The sequence below is a fragment of the Orycteropus afer genome, unplaced genomic scaffold, assembly GCF_000298275.1.
Source record: "Orycteropus afer afer isolate SDZICR_OR568_19922 unplaced genomic scaffold, OryAfe1.0 scaffold00036, whole genome shotgun sequence".
NCBI lineage: Eukaryota > Metazoa > Chordata > Mammalia > Tubulidentata > Orycteropodidae > Orycteropus > Orycteropus afer.
Window position 1 is genome coordinate 14355802 of NW_006921623.1, and position 20644 is coordinate 14376445.

Genomic DNA, 20644 nt, shown 5'->3' on the forward strand with positions numbered 1-20644 from the left:
TAGCTGAGCTGGGTATCACAAGAAACAAGTCCACAAAACCTGTTTAAGGATTATTTCCCTTCAGCCTCACTGGACAAAATGAAGTTACACTATCTGTGGGTGCCACCTGGGACTTACGGCTCTTCAAATATCCATTCAGTTATCTTTAACTACAAAGTATTTGCAATCTGCCCTATGCCTGCATGCTTCTGCAGCCAGATACTTGGGCAGAGTTTACACATAATATTTGAGGCTCCTACTCTCTAGTTTTCTCCATTCTAGGATTTCCTCCCATACTTTCTAGCTGCTTTGGTTACCTCTACCTCTGCCCTTTAACCCAGCGAAAGTGCCAGTTTCTCCAAATTTTAGTAACCTAACCTGGCACAGACTGAGGCCTGTCCTCAGCTGAAGGCTTCAAGAATGGGAAGTGTACCAGTGCCATGCCATTTCCCTCTTCTATGTGTCGTATTTTTACCTACAATTTGTGCCTTCTTTTGTTCAGTCTTTAGTACCTTCAGATAGATTTTTATTATTGTTGTCATTTTCATATTTTTCCAGAATGTGTAATTACCTGTATATGTGTTTTGGAAAGGGGAAGTCTGAAAGGAACTACTTAGCCATTTTTAGAAGTGGAACTTTAAAGAGCTATCTTTTCATAAGAGCTGTCTTTTCATGTATCAAATCCTGTGCAGACCCATCACCTTGCATGTCAAAAGATAGCACCAAAAATGTTTTGGTACTGATACAGAGTCACCGGTCACTGTTGACTTTCTTACTTTTGCCTGTTGAGTTCATGCAGTATTTTCCCATCTAAAACTAGTTGGCCATCAGGTCAGTTCCAACTCATGGTGACCCCATGTGTGTCATAGTACAACTGCTCATAGGTGTTCAGTGGCTGATTGTGGTGGTTATGTTTGTGTGTCAACTTGGCTAGGCCTGGTTGAGTGGCTGGGCAGCTGAATGTAGTATTCCCCATGATGAGACTGGTAATCAACTCCATGGTGGAATCTACTGGGAGCAGCTAAGTAGCTGCCTTTGGGTATGTGGTCTGCTTCCTGTATATAAGGAGAAGCTTTGAGACTGGTCTCTAGCCTATGGCATGCTTGGACCCTGCATGAAGCCATGTCGTTGCTCAGTAGCCTACCATGCTCTGCCGACCTTGGTACTTACAATGGACTTAAGCCAATGGCCTGCCGTGTGGTAACATCGGGACTGTGCCTTTTTGCTTGTCAACCTTGGGGTTTCTCAGCCTTAGCAGCCAGCAGCTGTCTGAATGAAGAAAAGCCTCTAGTTCCAGTGGGCCAGGAGCAGGAGGCAGAGCTGGCCCCAAGGTTGAGGGGGATTTTACTCAGCCCCTTAGAGCCTGGCACTTTGAACTTGGACTTAAAGCCTCCGAATTGTAAGAATAAACTCCTGTTTGTTAAGGCCATCCCATTCATGGTATATTGTTGTCAGAGCAGCACTAGGAACCAGAACAGTGATTTTTCCAAAGTAGATTGCTAGGCTTTTCTTCCAAGGGACCACTGGGTAGACTCAAACCTCCAGCCTTTCTGTCAATTGTTCGTACCACCCAGGGAGTCCCAATTTCCCACCTCATTCCCTCCTCAATTCAGTTATGGCTCAAAAAGTATTCATTGAGTGCTTCCTAGCTGCCAGGCATTATGCTTAGATAATTCTTTTGAAATCTTGTTCAAAATCCACATCAGATGCAAAGACCTCCAAGATTACTCCTTCTGTCCCCTCAGGTAGATAAAATGAATCTTACCTCTCAATGCCTTTGAAACTTTGTTCTTCCCTTACCATGTTTTATTTATTTACATACTGGCTTTCTCCCACCAGTTTTGTGCCCCACTAGATTATAAACTTCACTTTGGCAAGGACATAGTTTTACTCATGTTTATATCTGTCTCTTAACCATGGTTTTTAAAGTCCAGAACTGAAAAGATACATGGAAGTCTTTGTAGTTGGAAGGAGAGGAATAAATAAATATAGGGCATGAGGCTTCCTCTCTCTGTTCTTAGCAGTAGAGAAAGACATCAAGTAATAAAGCATTCTTTGTTTCTAGAAGACATCTTTATGAGACTTCATTTTTTTCTCTCTTCTTTGTTTTCCTCTCCCATGTCCTCCTCCTCCTCATTGTCCTCCTTATCATCTTCATTCTCCTCTCCCTCTTTCCTTTATTTCCTATTTAATTATTATCTAATTAAAAAAAAAAAAATCTGTGTAAGCACAACGTTTTTGTTTGCCTTGTCTCATCTTTAAAATAGAGACACAGGGAAGAGATAGCTGTGGGGAGGAAGTGAGAGGGGAGCTGTTGCATTGTGGGAAATTGTAGTCAATGTCATGAGACAAAGTGTATGTGAGCTGCTGTATGGAAAGTGAATTTACTCTGTAACCTTTCACCCAAATCACAATTAAAAAAATTATATATATATGTATGTATATGTGTGTGCGTGTATATAAAAACCTTTGTATTTGTAAGAAACATCTTGTTCTTTAAGTTGTTATAGTTCAGTAGAGAGCTTTTCCATCACTTTTGAAAATTCAGGGCCAAAACACAAGCAACAGACAAGTGCTGCCCCAGAAATGAGTGAGAGAAGAACCCAAACATTTTATTCTTCTTTTGCTTATTCTTCCTTAATTTGTGAAATACTGCAATGAAGTATTGAATTATCATACTTAATAGGTTGAATTATCAGTAATAAAGGACAACTATATGCATTTTTCTCTTTGAGCCCAGGTAACATTTACTGTAAAATGAAAATGGTAGAAATAAGATTAAATGTCTTTAACTAGTTCTGATAATCTCACTTCTTCCTCAGATTCAGGTCAGAAGACATTTAAAAGGAGGAGATCTATCATAAACTGGGCTTTTTGGAGGGGTTCTAGCACTCATCTGGACAACTTGCCCATATCACCAACATCTCCTATGCCAGGCCAGCTTTTTGGTGTTTCTCTGCCAAATATCTGTGAGAATGACAATCTGCCCAAACCTGTTTTGGTAAGTCTTATTTTGGTTTGTAACACTAATGGCAACAGAAGTTTAGAAAGATGGAGCTCTGGGAGGTAAACCTATCCCCAAATGGAAAAATGACAGACACTTCTTGACTCTGGCTGAGAACCTTTATTTAATTATTATTTCAAAGAATAAAATCCGATTTAGCTATTGCAGAACCATAAGGCTGACATGATAGGAAAAGATAATCTAGTCTAGTCTGCAGGTGTCAGGAAAGAGGCGCATAAGCCTGCTCAGATAAATTAGAATTGTCTCTGTAGAGAACCCACATTATCCCTCCATTTCTCTCAAATCCTTTCTTGAGCTCCATACTATTCTGAAAGTCTCCTTTAATTACTTTAGCAATAGAAACTACTCGATCTTACATTTTTAAAAAATCTTACCTGTTTTATTTGTCTTTTAAATGCTTACACATGAAGACACATCCACTGCCATATAGAGAATGTTTATATAGAGTATATCAGATGAAAACCACTTATTTTGTATTGTCTCCAACTGACATATTAAATGGTGTTAAGCGACACTGAGTATCCAGTAGCCTCCAAGCACTATACTAAATATATGGCATTTTATGGTAGGTGGTGCATCTCTAAGCACCAGATACTAGTCTAGACCCTTTTATTGCTTATCCTTTACAACATATTGAGGGGGTAGTTGTTATTATCATCATCCGTACTTGACAAATAAAGCCTCAGAACGTTACCAAGGTCACACAATGAATACGTGGCATAACGACATTTCAAATCCCACAGATTGCTCTTCCTATACTGCAAGAAAGGGACAGAGATATAGAAAGCAAACAAAATGAAAAATAGATCAGAACGGACTATCACTGGAGAAAGCTTCCTGGAGGACATGACATTAGGGCCTACTTTAAAAAAAAAAAAGAAGAAGAAGAAGAAGAAAGTAAATACAGAAGTAGGAATAAAGTATGAAGAATAAAGAGAGGGACAAGCAAGTAGAGAATGAGTACGGCAAGAATATGTCCATATAGGGGAAGAGAGTCCATAGTGGAGAATAATGACAAAAGAGTAGTGAGAAAGGAGAGAGACAAGTTAGCAGGGACCTTGAAGCAATCTGAGAAATTTGATTCTAAAATGGCTGTTGCTTCACTGAACAAAGGAAAATCTTTTTAAAGCAAGAGTTTAAGGTAGTAAACTGTTTTAGTTGTTGATTATAGCAAGAATAAATTGGAGAAAAGAAATTTAGAAAACCAGGGAAAAGAAAGTCATTTAGTCTTTTCAGCAGCACCAAAAAAAAAAAAAAAAAAACTCACTGCCGTCGAGTGGGATCCAACTCATAGTGACCCCTCCTTTGGTTTCCGAGGCGGTATCTGTACGGAAGTAGATTGCCCAACCTTCCTTCTGAGGAGTGACTGGTGGGTTTGAACCTCCAGCCTTGTGGTTAGCAGTCATATGGCTTAAGCACTGCGACACCAGAACTCCTTTTCAGCAGCACACCAGCTCCAAGTCTTCAGTGCTTTCACCCTAGTGTACCTTCACCTCTGGCAGCCAGAAGCGGGTAAGTTTGCGTTCCCTTGCTTACATGTATGAAGTGCCATTTTGTTTTGTTTTGTTTTTCTTTGCTTTCCCCATAGGATATGCTTTTCTTTCTTAATCAAAAAGGGCCCCTCACTAAAGGCATCTTCAGACAGTCGGCCAATGTGAAGTCCTGCAGGGAGCTAAAAGAGAAACTGAATTCTGGAGTCGAAGTACACCTAGACTGTGAATCTATTTTTGTGATAGCATCTGTCTTAAAGGTGAGGAAAGTTCTAGCATCTGTCTTAAAGGTGAGGAAAGTTCTAGCATCTGTCTTAAAGGTAGGAAAAGTTCTCCCTTCATCCACCTCACAATGTAGCTCTGGAGCAAAACAGCTGGTTTCTTTAATTTTGAACATTATTCCCATCAGCAAACCATGGTAAATTTAGAATATGAAAAAGTGTAAAAACACTGCACAAAGTCAACGTTGGAGTATAAAAGCCACCACCAATAATATGGCATCTCAGGTATGCTTTTTTAAAAAAATTTTAGAATTTTTCATCCTATACATGCTCCACCCATGCAAAAATACAAGTAAATTTAAAAAAATAATCTAAACACATACATCATGTTTACCAAAACATACATCCTGCTTTTGAAGACTTCCTTAATATCTTCTTCCTAACAAAGGAAAAAATTTCAAAAATAAACTTTCATTAAACTTTAAAAATAGCTATAGAAATTTCCCATACTAAACAATTAGCCTTAAAACTGAAACAACACCAAAAAAATTGCTCACTGAGAACTCTGAAAATTCTGTTCATTTACATAATCATGTCTACATATATTCCTTCTCCTGTCCCTTAATGCCTTTTCTTTAAAAGTGGAATGGGAATGCCTTCAACATCTGGGACTTCTTTTACCTTTACCACATTTGGCATTCTTGAGTAGCAATGGGGGGAGAGAAGGGATAAGAACACAAGATTAATAAAGTCACATATATAGTTATAGAGTTACAGAGCTCTTCTAAAATGTTATCCTCCCTGCATTCTTGGAAATGCCTCACAGTTTTTGGGAAACCTAGAGTCAAAACGAGCTTAAAGCAGAGCCTTTTTATTATTATTATTATTATTATTGTGATTTGGGTGTGAGTTTACAGAGCAAACTCACTTTCCATACAGCAGTTCATATACCCTTTGTCTCATGACATTGACTACAGTTTACCCCAGTGCAACAGCTCCCCTCCCACTTCCTCCTGACAGTTACCCCTTCCCTGTGTCCATCCCTCCATGCACTCCTGCCCCCTGAGCTGTCTCCCTGGGCATAAACAGCTCTTCTTTCTCCCATGATTGTTCTTTCCAAGAAGTGTATCTACCTCAGGTAAAGGTTCAACTTGTACATCTGTCTTTTGTTTGGCTGGAAGCCACAGGTGTGGGTTCAATTCCAGAGCTGAAGGGCAGCTAGGGGCCATAGTCTCAATGGTTTCACCAGGCTCTATCAGATCAGCAAACTTGTTTGCCCCCCCCCTTTTTTTTTCCCAAATGATTTTGTCCTTTGTTCCACATTGTTCTCCCTCTCTGTCCAGCATCTCCTACATAGATTCCCCTCTGAGTGGTTGACAGTGGTAGCTGGACATCATCCAGTTCTTCTGGTCTTATAGTTGTGTAGTAAAGCAGAGCTTTTGACCCCCCAAAAAGCTTCTGCAGACCTGCTTCAGACTCCAGTCTCCCAGCAAGGTTGGCAGTGCACTAGTGCCAAGGGTAGAGAAAGTGCCCAGCCTGCATCCCAGGGCCTGGAGCTTAAGGACTAAATTAATACAGGAAAATGGAACACAGTCTCCAGAGACACATGAAGACTCTTGCATACCCTTAACTACAGCTAAAGTGCCCAGGAACTCACACCATCTTACATCATGAGTTTATGAACAATCAGATGTTTCTCAGTAAGTGGGCCATGTCTGTTCTTAACTGCTACAATAGACTTTTGCAATAAAACATCACTCAAAAGAACTGGAAACCTTGAGCTAGCATCATGTAATCTCTTTTGTGGTGGATTTGTGATTACTCTCTAGTCTTGGAATACAATAAAGACATATTGGTGTACCCAGATGTATATACTGGAGATACGTACGCACATGAATTTTTCTTTCTTTCTTTTTTTTTTAATCTGATAGGTTTTTTTTTTTATTCCCCATCTTTAATTTAAGAAGTAAAGGCCTATGTTTTAGAAAATGTTCCCTACTATGTTCTCCTTTGGGAGCTCTGGTAGCGTAGTGCCTAAGGCACTTGACTGCTAACCAGAAGGCTGGCGGTTCAAACCCACCAGCCACTCCTCGGAAGGAAGGTTGGGCAATCTACTTCCGTAGTGATACTGCCTCAGAAACCCAAGGAGGGGTCGCTATGAGTCGGGTCCAACTCGATGGCACATAACAACAACAACAACATACTCTCCTTTACAGCATCTCATTCATTAAAATCTTGTGCCAAATTGCTGAGGCTATTAAAAAAAAACATGGTTTTAAAAGAGTTACATCATCTTTCAAATTGCAGAAATATTACTTGTCTCAAAATAAATAAAGTACAAAAAAGACCCAAATGATTGAGGAGACTGGTTAGATGGGTTCTGAGCAATTGAGGCTTTGTCTTAGTATTTCTGTGATTTTACTCCCATTACTTTCATGTGGTTATAGAAACAGATACTTTTTGAGCTTTTTTGAGTTTTTGAGCTTTTGTTTTGCTTTGATTCTTGTTTTTAAGATGATTTTGAAAGCTGTACTTAAGGTTTCCTTTAATTTTTCACTTGTGGATTTGCTTAAATGTAAGCTTAACTCTTCAAATTGCAATTGGAAGAAAATTGTTTCAGAGTCTATAACTTTGATCCATCAAATCCTTGAGGAAGAGTTCATATTTAATCCTGCAGGAATCACATCTCAGATGAATTTGAGAGTTCTGCTAACGACCTGGCTCTGTGTTGGAGGGGAGGAGATTTCCATTTGAGTACTGTGAGTTGGTGATTGTAATTCTGAACCAACTCTCCCTTCCTTTCTTAGTTGTGATGGCAGTTGTATTTCGTAACTTGTTATTGCAGCTGTGGGAGAGTTCATTGAGATGTTACGAGTCATTATCTTTCAAGTGTAGGTTTAAGATTTAATGATGTTTTTCTTCAAGACAGATCATAAGTATGTTTTCCACTGAGATTCAAAAAGAGAGCTATTGTCACTACCTCATTTTGAAATAACAAATTTTGCCTCTTCTAAATCTGAATTTTAAAGTGGGTGCAGCAGCTAAAGTTAGTTTGAGATTATGAAAATTCAATAGATTTACCCCAAAAGAGAGGTAACTTTTGTGATGATACATCTGAATCACAAGCATTCAGGTACATTTCTACTGGAATATGAAATAGGAGAAAGCATTTGAATCAATTCATCTTCTTACTGTTAACCACTCTTTAAAAAATAAATGGTAAAAATGTATTTATATATGTGTGTGTGTGTGTGTGTGTGTTACATATATATGTATATAAAATATATATATATGATAGTAGAGTGACTTGACTATATAGAGGGTTTTCTGCCGCCCCACCCCCTACCCCCGGTAGCTTAGAATCTCAGTTGCAGTTGGGCTTCTCTTGCCCCTCATTTTTACCTGGCCACATGGTAAATAGCAAAAGTTCAGCAATGACTTAGGATACACCTCACTATGGCAGGAACCATGCTTGGCATTGATGTCTACAAAGAAGAAGATGAAGATTAGGGTATGTCCTTGCCATGGACTGTTGATAAGCAAGTAGGGAGATAGACACATTATCAGCGCTAACTGTAACAATAAGTTATCAGTTTCCGTATTAGTAATATAAACACAGCATAAAAGTAGCAAGTTGTGTGTTAACTTTTGTAAGGCAAACAAAAATTTGCTGATTTGGTTTTTCAGCAAGAGTTAAAGTTGCCCAATTGCCAACTTTTGCCTGTCTCCATGTTGTAGGCCAGAACTTGCAAGTGAGTAGACAACCATGGCTCAGTAATTAGATATGAAATTAACAATCTTGGAGAATTTAGGATTTGAAACCTTGGCCTTGTTAATACCATGCCAAAAGCAACACACAGAATTGCCCTAGATTTGAAATGAATGTAGAATTAGAACCAAATTGAATTTATTGTTAAGCTTTTTATAAACAGAGGTTAAACAATAAACACTCCTGGTCATACCCTGCTTATATCATAATCTAGTTTCACCACACTCAGTCCTGCTAGTGGTCTCCACAGAATAAGGTTCTTGAAGGCCAGAAAGGACAAGCTTGTACTGTGAACATATTGTTTAGTATCCATGAGGCACAGGGGTGCTGCCCATGCTTCCAGAGCCTGGAATAATTTCTCTCTCCAAATACAGAAGAACCCTTCAATGGGGAACATAGGGAGACACCTTAAGACCTCTGGTTGTAATTGTACACCAGTACCACTGGATAACAGGGTCATTGTTTTTTTCACTGCTCCTTCCCTAGCATATATGAGTAAATATATATATAGAATGATTGAGTGAGTTAACACCAGATTGTGAACCTCACAGATACCCAGGTGTGTTTCCTTAAACTAGCTATTACTAGAAGAAATGTTAACTATTTAAGTCAAACTAGTGGAAGCAGTATACCTTGTAAATTGGCAGGATGATATGATCACCTTCCCTTCATCTAGCACAAAAGAACTAGAGCTTCAAAAAATATTCACAGACTGATTGTATGATATTAAGACTCATTCATCAATATTTCAACTCTGTAAAGTAAGTTATAGTAAGCTCACCACTGGTAAGTTTGTGTCTTGGTTCCCTAGTGCTGTTGTTTCAAAATACACTACCATTGTTGTTGTTGTTGTTAGGTTCCACTGAGTTGGTTCCAACTCATAGTGACCCTGTGTCCAACAAAAAAAACCACTGTCCAGTCCTAGGCTATCATCACAATCCTTGCTGTGCTTAAGCCTATTATTGCAGCCACTGTGTCAATTCACCTCATTGAGCGTCTTCCCCTTTTGCATTGACCCTCTACTTTTCCAAACAGTATGTTCTCTGGGGACTGGCCCTTCCTGAAAACATGTCCAAAGTACATAAGCCAAAGTGTTGCCATTCTTGCTTCTAAGGACCATTCTGGCTGTATTTCTTCCAAGACGGATTTGTTTATTCTTCTGGCAGTCCATGATCTAGTCCATATTCTTCACCAAAACCAAAACTCAAATGCATCAATTCTTCTTCAGTCTTCCTTATTCATTGTCCAGCTTTAGCATGCATATGAAGCAATTCAAAATACTATGTTTGTGTCAGCTGCACCTCAGTCTTCAAGGTGACATCTTTGCTCTTTACACTTTAAAGAGGTCTTTTGTGTAGATTGGCCCAATGCAATACATTGTTTGATTTCTTGAAGGAGCTCTGGTAGCATAGTGCCTAAGGCACTTGACTGCTAACCAGAAGGCTGGAGGTTCAAACCCACCAGCCACTCCTCAGAAGGAAGGTTGGGCAATCTACTTCCGTAGTGATACTGCCTTGGCAACCCAAGGAGGGGTCGCTATGAGTTGGGTCCGACTTGATGGCACATAACAACAACAATAGTTTCCGTGGATGTTGATTGTGATTCCAAGTAGTAAAATCTTTGACAACATTAATATTTTCTCTCTTTATCATGATACTGCTTATTGGTCCAGTTGTGAGGATTTTTGGATTTTTATTTTCTTATGTTGAGGTATAATACATACACCTTTAGTCTTTGATCTTCCACAGGAAGTGCTTCAAGGCCTCTTTGCTTTTAGCAAGCAAGGCTGTGTAATATGCATATTGCAGGTTGTTAGTCAATCTTCCTCCAATCCCGATGCCACATTCTTATTCATATAGTACATCTTCTCAGATTATTTGCTCAGCATACAGATTGAATAAGTATGGTGAAGGGATATAATAACCCTGATGCACACACCTTTCCTTGTTTTAAACCATGCAGTATTGTCTTCTTCTGTTCCAATGACTGTCCCTTTGTTTATGTGCACTTTCCTCATGAGCACAATTACGTGCTCTGGAATTCCGATCTTTGCAGTGTTATCCATAATTTGTTATGATCCACAGTCAAATGACTTTGAATAGTCGACAAAAGACAAATAAACATCTTCTGGTGTTCTTTGCTTTTAGCCAAGATCCATCTGACATTAGCAATGATACCATTCATTTTATGCCCTCTTCTGAATCTAACTTGAATTTCTGGCAGTTTCCTGTCAATATACATCTGCAACTGTTATTGAATTATCTTCAGCAAAATTTTACTTATGTGTGATATTAATGATATTGTTCAATAATTCCTGCATTCTGTTGGATCATCTTTCTTTGAAATGGGCACAAATATGGATCTCTTCCAGTTAGTTGGGAAGGTAGCTGTCTTCCAAATTTCCTGGCATAGATGAGTGAGTACTTCTAGCATTGCATCTATTTGTTCAAATATCCCAATAGATATTCCTTCAATTCCTGAAATCTTGTTTTTTACCAATGCCTTCAATGCAGCCTGGACTTTTTTCTTCAGTACCGTCAGTTCTCGATCGTATATTACCTACTGAAATGGTTGAATGTCAACCAATTCTTTTGTGTACAGTGACTCTGTGTATTCCTTCCATTTTGTTTTGATGTTTTCTTCATTTTCCAGTATTTTGCCCATAGAATCCCTCAGTATTGTAACTCAAGGCTTGCATTTTTTCTTCAATTCTCTCAGCTCTTAGAAATGCTGACCATATTCTTCCCTTTTGATTTTCTAGCTCCAAGTCTTTGCACATTTCATTACAATACTTTGTCTTCTTGAATCACCCTTTGAAATCTTCTGTTTGGCTCTTTTACTTCATCATTTCTTCTGTTTGCTTTAGCTACTCTACATTCAAGAGCAAGTTTCAGAGTCTCTTCTGACATCCATTTTGGTCTTTTGTTTCTTTCCTATCCTTTTAGTGGCCTTTTGCTTTCTTTATGTATGATGTGCTTAATGTCATCCCACGACTTGTCTGGTCTTCAGTCATTGGTGTTTCAGTCTTCACATCTTTTCTGGAGATGATCTTTAAATTCAGGTGGGATATACTCCAGGCCATATTTGGCTCTCATGGACTTGTTTTAATTTTCTTCAGCTTCAACTTAAACTTGCCTATTAAGCTATTGATGGTCTGTTCCACAATCAGCCCATGGCCTTGTTCTGACTAATGATACTGAGCTTCTCCATCATCTCTTTCCACAAATGTAGTTTATTTGATTCTTATGTATTCCATCCAGCAAGGTCCATTTATTTGTCTAGTTGCTGTATATGTTGTTGGAAAAAAGTATTTCTAGTGACTAAGTGAGTGGTCTTGCAGAATTCTATCATGCTATCCCTAGTGTCATTTCTATCACCAAGGCCACATTTTTGAACTACCAATCCTTCACCTTTGTTTCCAAATTTTGCATTCCAATCACCAGTAATTATGACATCAAGAACACCATCCATGAAGAAAGCAAAAGGTCATTAAAAAGACAGGAATGGAAGAAAAGAACCAAAATGGATGTCAGAAGAGTCTCTGGAACTTGCCCTTGAATGAAGAGTAGCTACAGCAAATGGAAGAAGTGACAAGATAAAAGGCTGAACAGAATATTTCAAAGAGCAGCTTGAGAAGACAAAGTCAATTATTATAATGAAATGTGCAAAGACTTGGAATTGGAAAACCAGAAGGGAAGAACATGCTCAGCATTTCTCAAGCTGAAAAACCTGAAGAAAAAATTTAAGCCTCAAATTGCAATATTGAAAGATTCTGTGGACAATATGTTGAATGATGCAAGAAACATCAAAAGAAGATGGAAGGAATACACAGAGTCACTGTACCAAAAAGAATTGGTTGATGTTCATCCACTTCAGGAGGTGGCCTATGATCAAAAACCAATGGTATTGAAGGAAGTAGTCAAAGCTGCACTGAAGGAAGTGGCGAAAAACAAGGCTCCAGGAACTGACAGAATACCTATTGAGATGTTTCAACAAACGGATGCCCCGCTGGAGGCACTCACTCAGTTATGCCAAGAGATTTGGAAGACAGCTACCTGGCCAACTGACTGAAAGAGATGCATATTTGTATCCATTCCAAAGACAGGTGATCCCACAGAATGTGGAAATTATTGAACAGTATCATTAATATCACATGCAAGTAAAATCTTAGTCAAGATAATTCAAAAATGGTTGCAGCAGAATATTAACAGAGAACTTCCAGAAATGCAAGCTGGATTCAGAAGGGGACGTGGTATCATAGCAAATGTCAGATGGATTTTGGCTCAAAGCAAAGAATACCAGAAATATGTTTACTTGTGTTTTATCGACTATGCAAAGGCATTCAATTGTGTGGATCATTAACAAATTGTGGATAACATTGAGAAGAATGGGAATTCTAGAACACTTAATTGAACTCATGAGGAACCTGTACAAGAGGCTGTCATTTGAACAGAACAAGGGGTTACTGCGTGGTTTAAAATCAGGAAGGGCGTGTGTCAGGGTTGTATCCTTTCACCGTACTTGTTCGATCTGTATGCTGAGCAAATAATCCAAGAAGCTGGACTATATGAAAAGAACATGGCATCAGGTTTTGGGGAAGGCTCATTAACAACCTGAGGTATGCAGACAACACAACTTTGCTTGCTCAAAATGAGGCAGACTTGGAGCATTTACTGATGAAAATTAAAGACTGCAGTCTTCAGTATGGATTACACCTCAGTATAAAGAAAACAAAATTCCTCACAACTGGACCTATAAGCAGCATCACAATAGATGGAGAAAAGATTGAAGTTGTCAATCTTATGTTGTCAATCTTCATATTGCTTGGTTCTACAATCAACGCCAATGGAAGCAGCAGTGAAGACCTCAAAAGGCATATTTATTGTTGTTGTTATGTGCTATCGAGTTGGACCTGACTCATAGCGACCCCTCCTTGGGTTTCCGAGGCAGTATCACTATGGAAGTAGATTGCCCCATCTTCCTTCCGAGGAGTGGCTGGTGGGTTTGAACCACCAGCCTTCTGGTTAGCACTCAAGTGCCTTAGGCACTATGCTACCAGAGCTCCCCAAAAGTCATATAGCATAGGGCAAATCTGTTGCAAAAGACCTCTTTCAGGTACTGAAGAACAAAGATGTCTCCTTGAAGACTAAGATGCACCTGACCAAGCCATGGTATTTTCAGTTGCCTCATATGCATGTGAGAAACGGACAATGAATAAGGAAGACTGAAGAATAATTGATGAATAATTGAGTTGTGGCGTTGGCAAAGAATGCTGAAAGTACCGTGAACTGGAAGAAATGCAGCCATAATGCTCCTTGGAAGCGAGAATGACCAGGCTTCGTCTGACCTACTTTGGTCATGTTGCCAGAAGGGACCATTCTCTGGAGAACGATGCCATGCTTGGTAAAGTGGAGGGTCAACAAAAGAGGGGAAGGCCCTCAACAAGATGGATTGACACAGTGGCTGCAGCAATGGGCTTGGGTCTAGTAGGGATTGTGAGGTTGGCACAGGACCAGACGGTGTTTCCTTCTGCTGTACGTAGGGTTGCTATGAGTCAGAGACAACTCCATGGCATCTAACAACAACAACAACAACCCTAGGACTCAGGGGCTTGAAGTTGTAACATATCTAAACGTCATTATTTTTCTGAAGAGTGTATATGTTCCAGTCCAAGGAGTTGTAAGGGAAAACATATAGTACCCCACTGGGAAATTCAGTGTATTTCCAATAGCTGCCTTTTTCAAGTTTGGAAAGTTGAGCTCACATCCCATTTAAAGAAAAGAATAATGAAGCGGTTGTGAGTTGTTTTCTCCGCAGGAGTACACACCCTAAGATAGAAAACCCAGGCCTTTCTCATGTAAGGAGAGGTTTTAGTTTTAGTTGTTACTTGCTTTTTGTTTTAGATTTTTTCTTCCAAAGAATTTAAGTATACTGTGGCTAAAATATAGAAGCAAAATCTGTATTTCTATCAAAAGGGTGGGGGCCGGGGAGGAGTTAAAATGGTCTACAGCCAGGCCCTGTCATGTTGTATTAGTTTGCTAAAAAGTAGACAAATAGGAGGTTTCAGCCCAAACAGATTCCCCTTTATCTTCCCCATCCTAGTCAGGACTCTGATTATCCCTCCAGTTTTTAGGAAAAAATCAAAGCATATGTCTCTTCTGTGTGCAAGTCATTGGCACAGAGCTCTGTGTTTCCAAGAGGTGGCCTTAACTGAACTTTTAAACCAAGTGTTTTCTCTCAGATTTCTCTAATGTATGTTTGGCATGAAAGTAATGGTTTAAAATATTTGTTTTTTTTTCCCTCTGTGTAAGGATTTTCTACGAAATATTCCAGGAAGCATTTTTTCATCAGATCTCTATGATCATTGGGTCTGTGTAATGGATCAAGGTAATGATGAAGAGAAAATAAATACAATTCAAAGGTAATTATTCTGATTTGGCCATATCTCAAAAATAGTTTTTTTAAAAGCTTATGTTTTCTAGACTTCTCTAGTAATGATGACAACTATCAAAGTCATGTCCATGAGAACCAGTTTAAAAATAGATTTATGCTAGCTGCTGTCCTTATGAGATTTGCTTTTTCCTTCTGAACTATTACTATGGAATACTTGACCATTGTACACCTTCTGTCTATTTAACACTGATGGGAGTTGAAATCCATGAGTCCAATAGCTAATGTCCAATAGTTAATAGCCCTATCTACAGTTTCATAATGTTAATGTTGGTAAATATTTTACCAGGTACACAATTCCTTGTATATATCATGCAGAAGTGGAATTTCTTTCAGAGATAAAAGACCTGTTTCCTCCCATCAAGGAACTCATAGTTTGGTGGAAAAGACAGGGGAATACACTGAGAGTTAAGGGGACAGAGAATCACTGCTATAGAACAGATGTGGAGGCTGCAGTAGGCACATAGCAGTAGGCACATAGGAAGAAGGTCACTCACAAAGAAGTGTGAAGGAAAAGGAGAGAGTGGGTTGCTAAGTCCCAGTCTGATCAACAAGGATGCATTGTCTATTCTCTTGCAAAGGCAAATTGCTGGCAGAACTCCCCACCTCCTGAGTATTTCCTGTATTCTAAGAGAATAGGAAAGAAGTGCCCTTTAACACAGACTCCCTAGCAATCCTTTCAGTTTGGTGAAAACCCAAGAATCCCACTAACATTAATTCGTATATGCTTGTTTAGAAGACTTTCCTTAGTATCTTTCAAATATAAATTATTACCTACACATTACTATTGACAAATTTATTTTACCAGTAGAAGAACATAGTACAGTTGTATGAGACACTAGAAACCAAAGGCCATATGACACAATATTATGTCTACTTCCATTATAGTTTAGCAGAAACCATTCAGATAGTGAGCTTCAAATTCTATAATTTGTTGCCCATAGTCTAAAACTTTATATTCTACAAACTATCATAGGATGATATTTTTAAAAAGATAAAATCATGACTTTCATACAAATATAAAATGAACACATGTAAAAGATTTTATTTAAATCATTAATGAGGGAATCAGTAAGACATTACAGCCAGTGCAAAGGAGATTTAAAAGTACCACAACTTGTATAATTCAATCAGAAATGCTTAAGTGAATTTAAATAGATTTAAAAAAAAAAAAAAAAAACTGGCTTTTTCTACAGAAGGGGTAGATAAATCAGTTATACCTTCATTAGAAAGAATTTTCAAGTCTGTAGACAAGTATTATGTGCATTGCTCAATTGTCTAAAACTTACAGAGCTATAAAAGAGCCCAAGGCTTAAGACCTCTGTAGAATCAGATAACCCAATGGGTGTGCTGAGCAATGCCTTATTTTCCATTGGACCACCCAGTAATCAGTAATCTTTTAGCTAATCTCAAAGTTCTTCATAATTTGTTCTTAAAAATTTGTACTCATTGATAGCCCATTGAGCTGAAGAAAGGACTCTCTGCTATTTGTACAGTAGGAGACAGACTATCCTTTTTCCTCCAGGTTTCAACTTCTTGTTGAAAAAAAAGCATAGCCATGAATATCAACTTGGATACATAAAATGTATTTTACATAAAGAGAGCTAAAAAATAGATACAGATGGAAACATAGATAATGTTTTCTGACAATATGTATATGCTATATATATGTGTGTATATATATATATGCTTTCTAAATGATAGAAAAATTCACTTCAGTGAACTGATGTTGAAAAGTCCCATATCTAATGCAAAATGGATACAGTGGAAAATACACTATTATAACCTAGACTTAACTATGAAGGTGATACCAGTGATATAGACATTTGGGACAAATTGACCTTGACAGCTGGTAGAACAATGAAAGGGTAGAGCAGAGTGGAAGCTCTCCAAATAGACCTGGAGTCTTAGTAGCTAAGCTTTGGGTTCTCATCAAGAGACAGTGTGCCTATGTGCTACTTGGAAATGAAGGAGTAGTTTTAATTTAATTGCTGTTTAATTTCATTAGAAAGATTTTAGGAGGTTCAGTGAGAATATTCTGAAATGTTACATAGGATTTGGCTAAGTTAAAATACACTGTACAAGTTTCAGAGAAATATTTCAGGCAGCTTTTTTTTTTTAATAAGGCATATTTTTGCATTCTTTTACATTTGCATTGGATTGTAAAGACAGTCTACAAAAAATTGTATGTGTGTGGTAGAGTGTCCCCAGTGCTTATATACAGGCAGTACTCACTTTGCATGGTACTGTGTTAACTGAAACTCTTTCATATCTGAATATTTTTGTTTTGCATAGTTCTTCATATATAGAGAGAGTTACTTCTGTTTACAAGTTTGAAAGTAAAATGTCTTGATTAAAGAGCACATTTTTCTGTCTTTAGGCTATTAGACCAGCTCCCAAGAGCCAATGTTATTCTACTAAGGTATCTTTTTGGAGTATTACACAACATTGAGCAACATTGTTCATCCAATCAGATGACAGCGTTTAATTTAGCAGTGTGTATCGCTCCAAGCATTCTTTGGCCTCCTACTTCCTCCAGCCCAGAGTTAGAAAATGAATTTACAAAAAAGGTAATGAAGTTTTTCATTTTTGTGGCCTGGGAGACTGAGGCCCCATTTTGAACCTGAAATTGAAGGCATTAATTCTGAAAGATGTATCTTAAATATCTTAATTACGCTTCCCTATACATTTGAGTTCACTGACTGTGGAGTGCAATTAGCCTATCTTGGTAGACTATGGGAAGGTAATTTGCTAAATGGAAAAGTTTTAACAGCTGGGTTACTTGATGCTAAAGCTAAACATTACAACTTACTTAAACCATAGAATAAGAAAGCAGTTGCTATGATTTAAAAAAAAAAAGGTAAGCAATAGGAGCTCTGGTAGCATAGTGGCTAAAGCACTTGACTGCTAACCAGAAGGCTGGAGGTTCAAACCCACCAGCCACTCCTCAGAAGGAAGGTTGGGCAATCCTACTTCCGTAGTGATACTGCCTCGGAAACCCAAGGAGGGGTCACTATGAGTTGGGGCCGACTCGACGGCACATAACAACAACAACAAAAGTTCAATTCTCAGCCTTATCACTTGCCAGATGTACAATTACATTGATCCACAGTTTCCTCATTTAAAAACTGGAGGCCAAGGTAATACCTACTATATGCAGTAGTTACTTGAAATCACATCCCTGTAGTGCCTGGCAGTTAATAAGGGGCTTTGAGAATAACAATTACCTTTGCTTCCAACATTCCACTTGCTTCTGCCAATTATGGCACCTTCAGAGAATTGCTCAGCTACCATCTTTGGCTCTGCAATTGGAACAAGAAAACTATTGAAAAGTTCCAGTACATCTCAGTGAAGGCACAAAGCATCCCAATAAAAATCTTACCTCTTCTGGATCCACTTCTAGTTAGGAACCTGAGGCAAAGCAGTGCGTGGAACTCTAATCAGAGAAAAGGCAAGTTTTCTCTCCAGCTGCCTCTCTCCTTCCCTGCAAATCCACAGAGGATGCCCTCTTTCAAGTTGATGACAACCTGCTTTACATAACAAATTTTATAAGTTTTTATCTAATTAATGCTTTTTTAATTAAAATGTATACTCTTCACCCTAAACACTCTATAGAAATTATTTGTAATTATTTAATTGGTATGAAAACATTAGCATTAAGCAAACCACAAATGGTAACTTTAGTTCACTGATTAAAATCAACGTAATTTCTGTATCCACGCTACTCTTGAAAGTATCATTGTTTTATAGGAGAAACTGCTTTGTATACTTCTATGTCAGAACTGAAATTTCTCAGAATTATTTTATATTTTTTACTGGAATAAAGCTTCATGTATAAAATATGATTTATAAACATGCTATGTGAAAAGCAGCACTTCATTTCTGTCCTTTTTTTGAATAGGTTTCCCTGCTTATACAATTTCTGATTGAAAATTGCTGTAGGATATTTGGAGAAGAAATCACTTCCCTCTTGAGAGAGATTTCAGTGAGATGTGATAATAGAGAGAATGCCTCAGGTACTGTGAATAATTTGATTGGTTCTTGTGAGAAATAGACCACATGTCTGTACAGAGATGGTGGAAGATACTGAGGTGGGCGTTGTCATGGAGCCACAGCAGCTGAGGTGAAGGGAGCTCCTGAGCTGGGTTAGGGGGCATCAGGCCTCTGCTCCTTCCTCAGAAGACCTGCTAACAGGTCAGGCCATATGTAACACCATGGTAGGATTAAGAAATTTATAAGATGAGGTCTCAGATTTCAAGACATTGTTAGTAGCAACATGCTATATTATGTTATGGTTTGAAATTTTTTAAAAAATAAAACTTTATGAGGGCATTTGACTGCTAACCAGAAGGGTGGCGGTTCAAACCCATCAGCCCCTCCTCAGAAGGAAGATTGGGCAATATACTTCTGCAGAGATACCACCTTGGAAACCCAAGGAGGGGTCATTATGAGTTGGAAGCAACTCGACTGCAATGAGTTTTTTTTTCAAATGTATAATAAGGAGCTCTGATGACACAGTTCCTAAGACAGTTGGCTGCTAACCCACCAGCCACTCCATGGGAGGAAGACTGGGCAATCCACTGCCGTAAAGATTTACCACCTCAGAAACCCAATGGGGGTCACTATCAGTCAGAAATGATTTGATGGCAGTGGGTTTGGAGTTTTTTTTGGGGGGGCTATGTAATAGAACTGCTGCAGTAAAAACTGAAGTGGAAGGCCCAGAGCCCGCTTATTGGTTAGTTGGTTGTTTTTTTTTCGTTCTTGTCCTTCCCCTTAGCAGTCCCTGAGCTGCTTCAGAGTTCTAGTGCACTGTATAATAGTTTGAAAGCAATAGCATCATAAGAGTTGGGGGTGGGGAGGGCTTGAAGACATACAACTCTAGAATATGAATTCCTGTACCACCAGTTACTAGTTATATGATCTTGGGCCAGTTGTTTTATCTCACTGAACATCAGTATCTTCATCCATAAAATTTGGTAATAAGAATATCTATCTTTTATGGTTATTGTATAGATCAAATAAGGTAATAGATGTTAAAGAAATTTGAGAGGGTTAGTAAAAGGTTTCCCTAAGACTAGAGTTACTTATATATAGCCACCAGAGATCTATATTAGAGGAGAGTCTTATTCAAAACCTGGGTTTCTTAATTATCTAGTGTTACTATAACAGAAATACCTTAAGTGGATGTATTTCCTCCCCATTGGGAGGCTAGAGGTGCAAATTCAAGCTGCCATCTCTAGCAGAAGGCGCTCTCTCTCTGCCAGCTCTGGAGGAAGGTCCTTGTCTCTTCTGAGCTTCTGCTCCTGCGCAGTCTTCATGTAGCTCGGCATCTCTTTTCCCCCATCTCTGGTTCTCTTGATTGCTTGTTTAATCTCTTTTTATATCCCAAAAAGAATTGACTCAAAATATCACCTACACGATTCCTGCCTCCTTAACATAACAAAGACAATCCTGAATGGGATTATAACCACAAGCAACGAGGCTAGGATTTACGACACATTTTGGGGGGACACAGTTCCATCTGTAACATTCCACCCTTTGTTGTTGTTGTTGTTGTTGTTAAGCGCCATCGAGTCGTTTCCGACTCATAGCGACCCCATGCACAGCAGAACAAAACACTGCCCGATCCCGCGCCAGCCCCACAATCCCTGCTATACTTGAGCCCATCATTGCAGCCACCGTATCAATCCATCTCGTTGAAGGCTTCCCC

At 38.7% G+C, this 20644-nt stretch overlaps 1 protein-coding gene across 1 annotated transcript in view; it reads left to right on the plus strand.

Moving 5' to 3' along the window:
* ARHGAP20 (Rho GTPase activating protein 20) overlaps positions 1-20644 on the plus strand; it is a 170236-nt gene that overhangs the window by 143635 nt on the left and 5957 nt on the right. The window contains exons 10-14 of the mRNA XM_007936564.2: positions 2802-2980; positions 4593-4754; positions 14796-14905; positions 17315-17504; positions 18836-18950. Coding sequence (XP_007934755.1) covers positions 2802-2980; positions 4593-4754; positions 14796-14905; positions 17315-17504; positions 18836-18950 — 756 coding nt within the window. The remainder of the gene's footprint in view (positions 1-2801; positions 2981-4592; positions 4755-14795; positions 14906-17314; positions 17505-18835; positions 18951-20644) is intronic.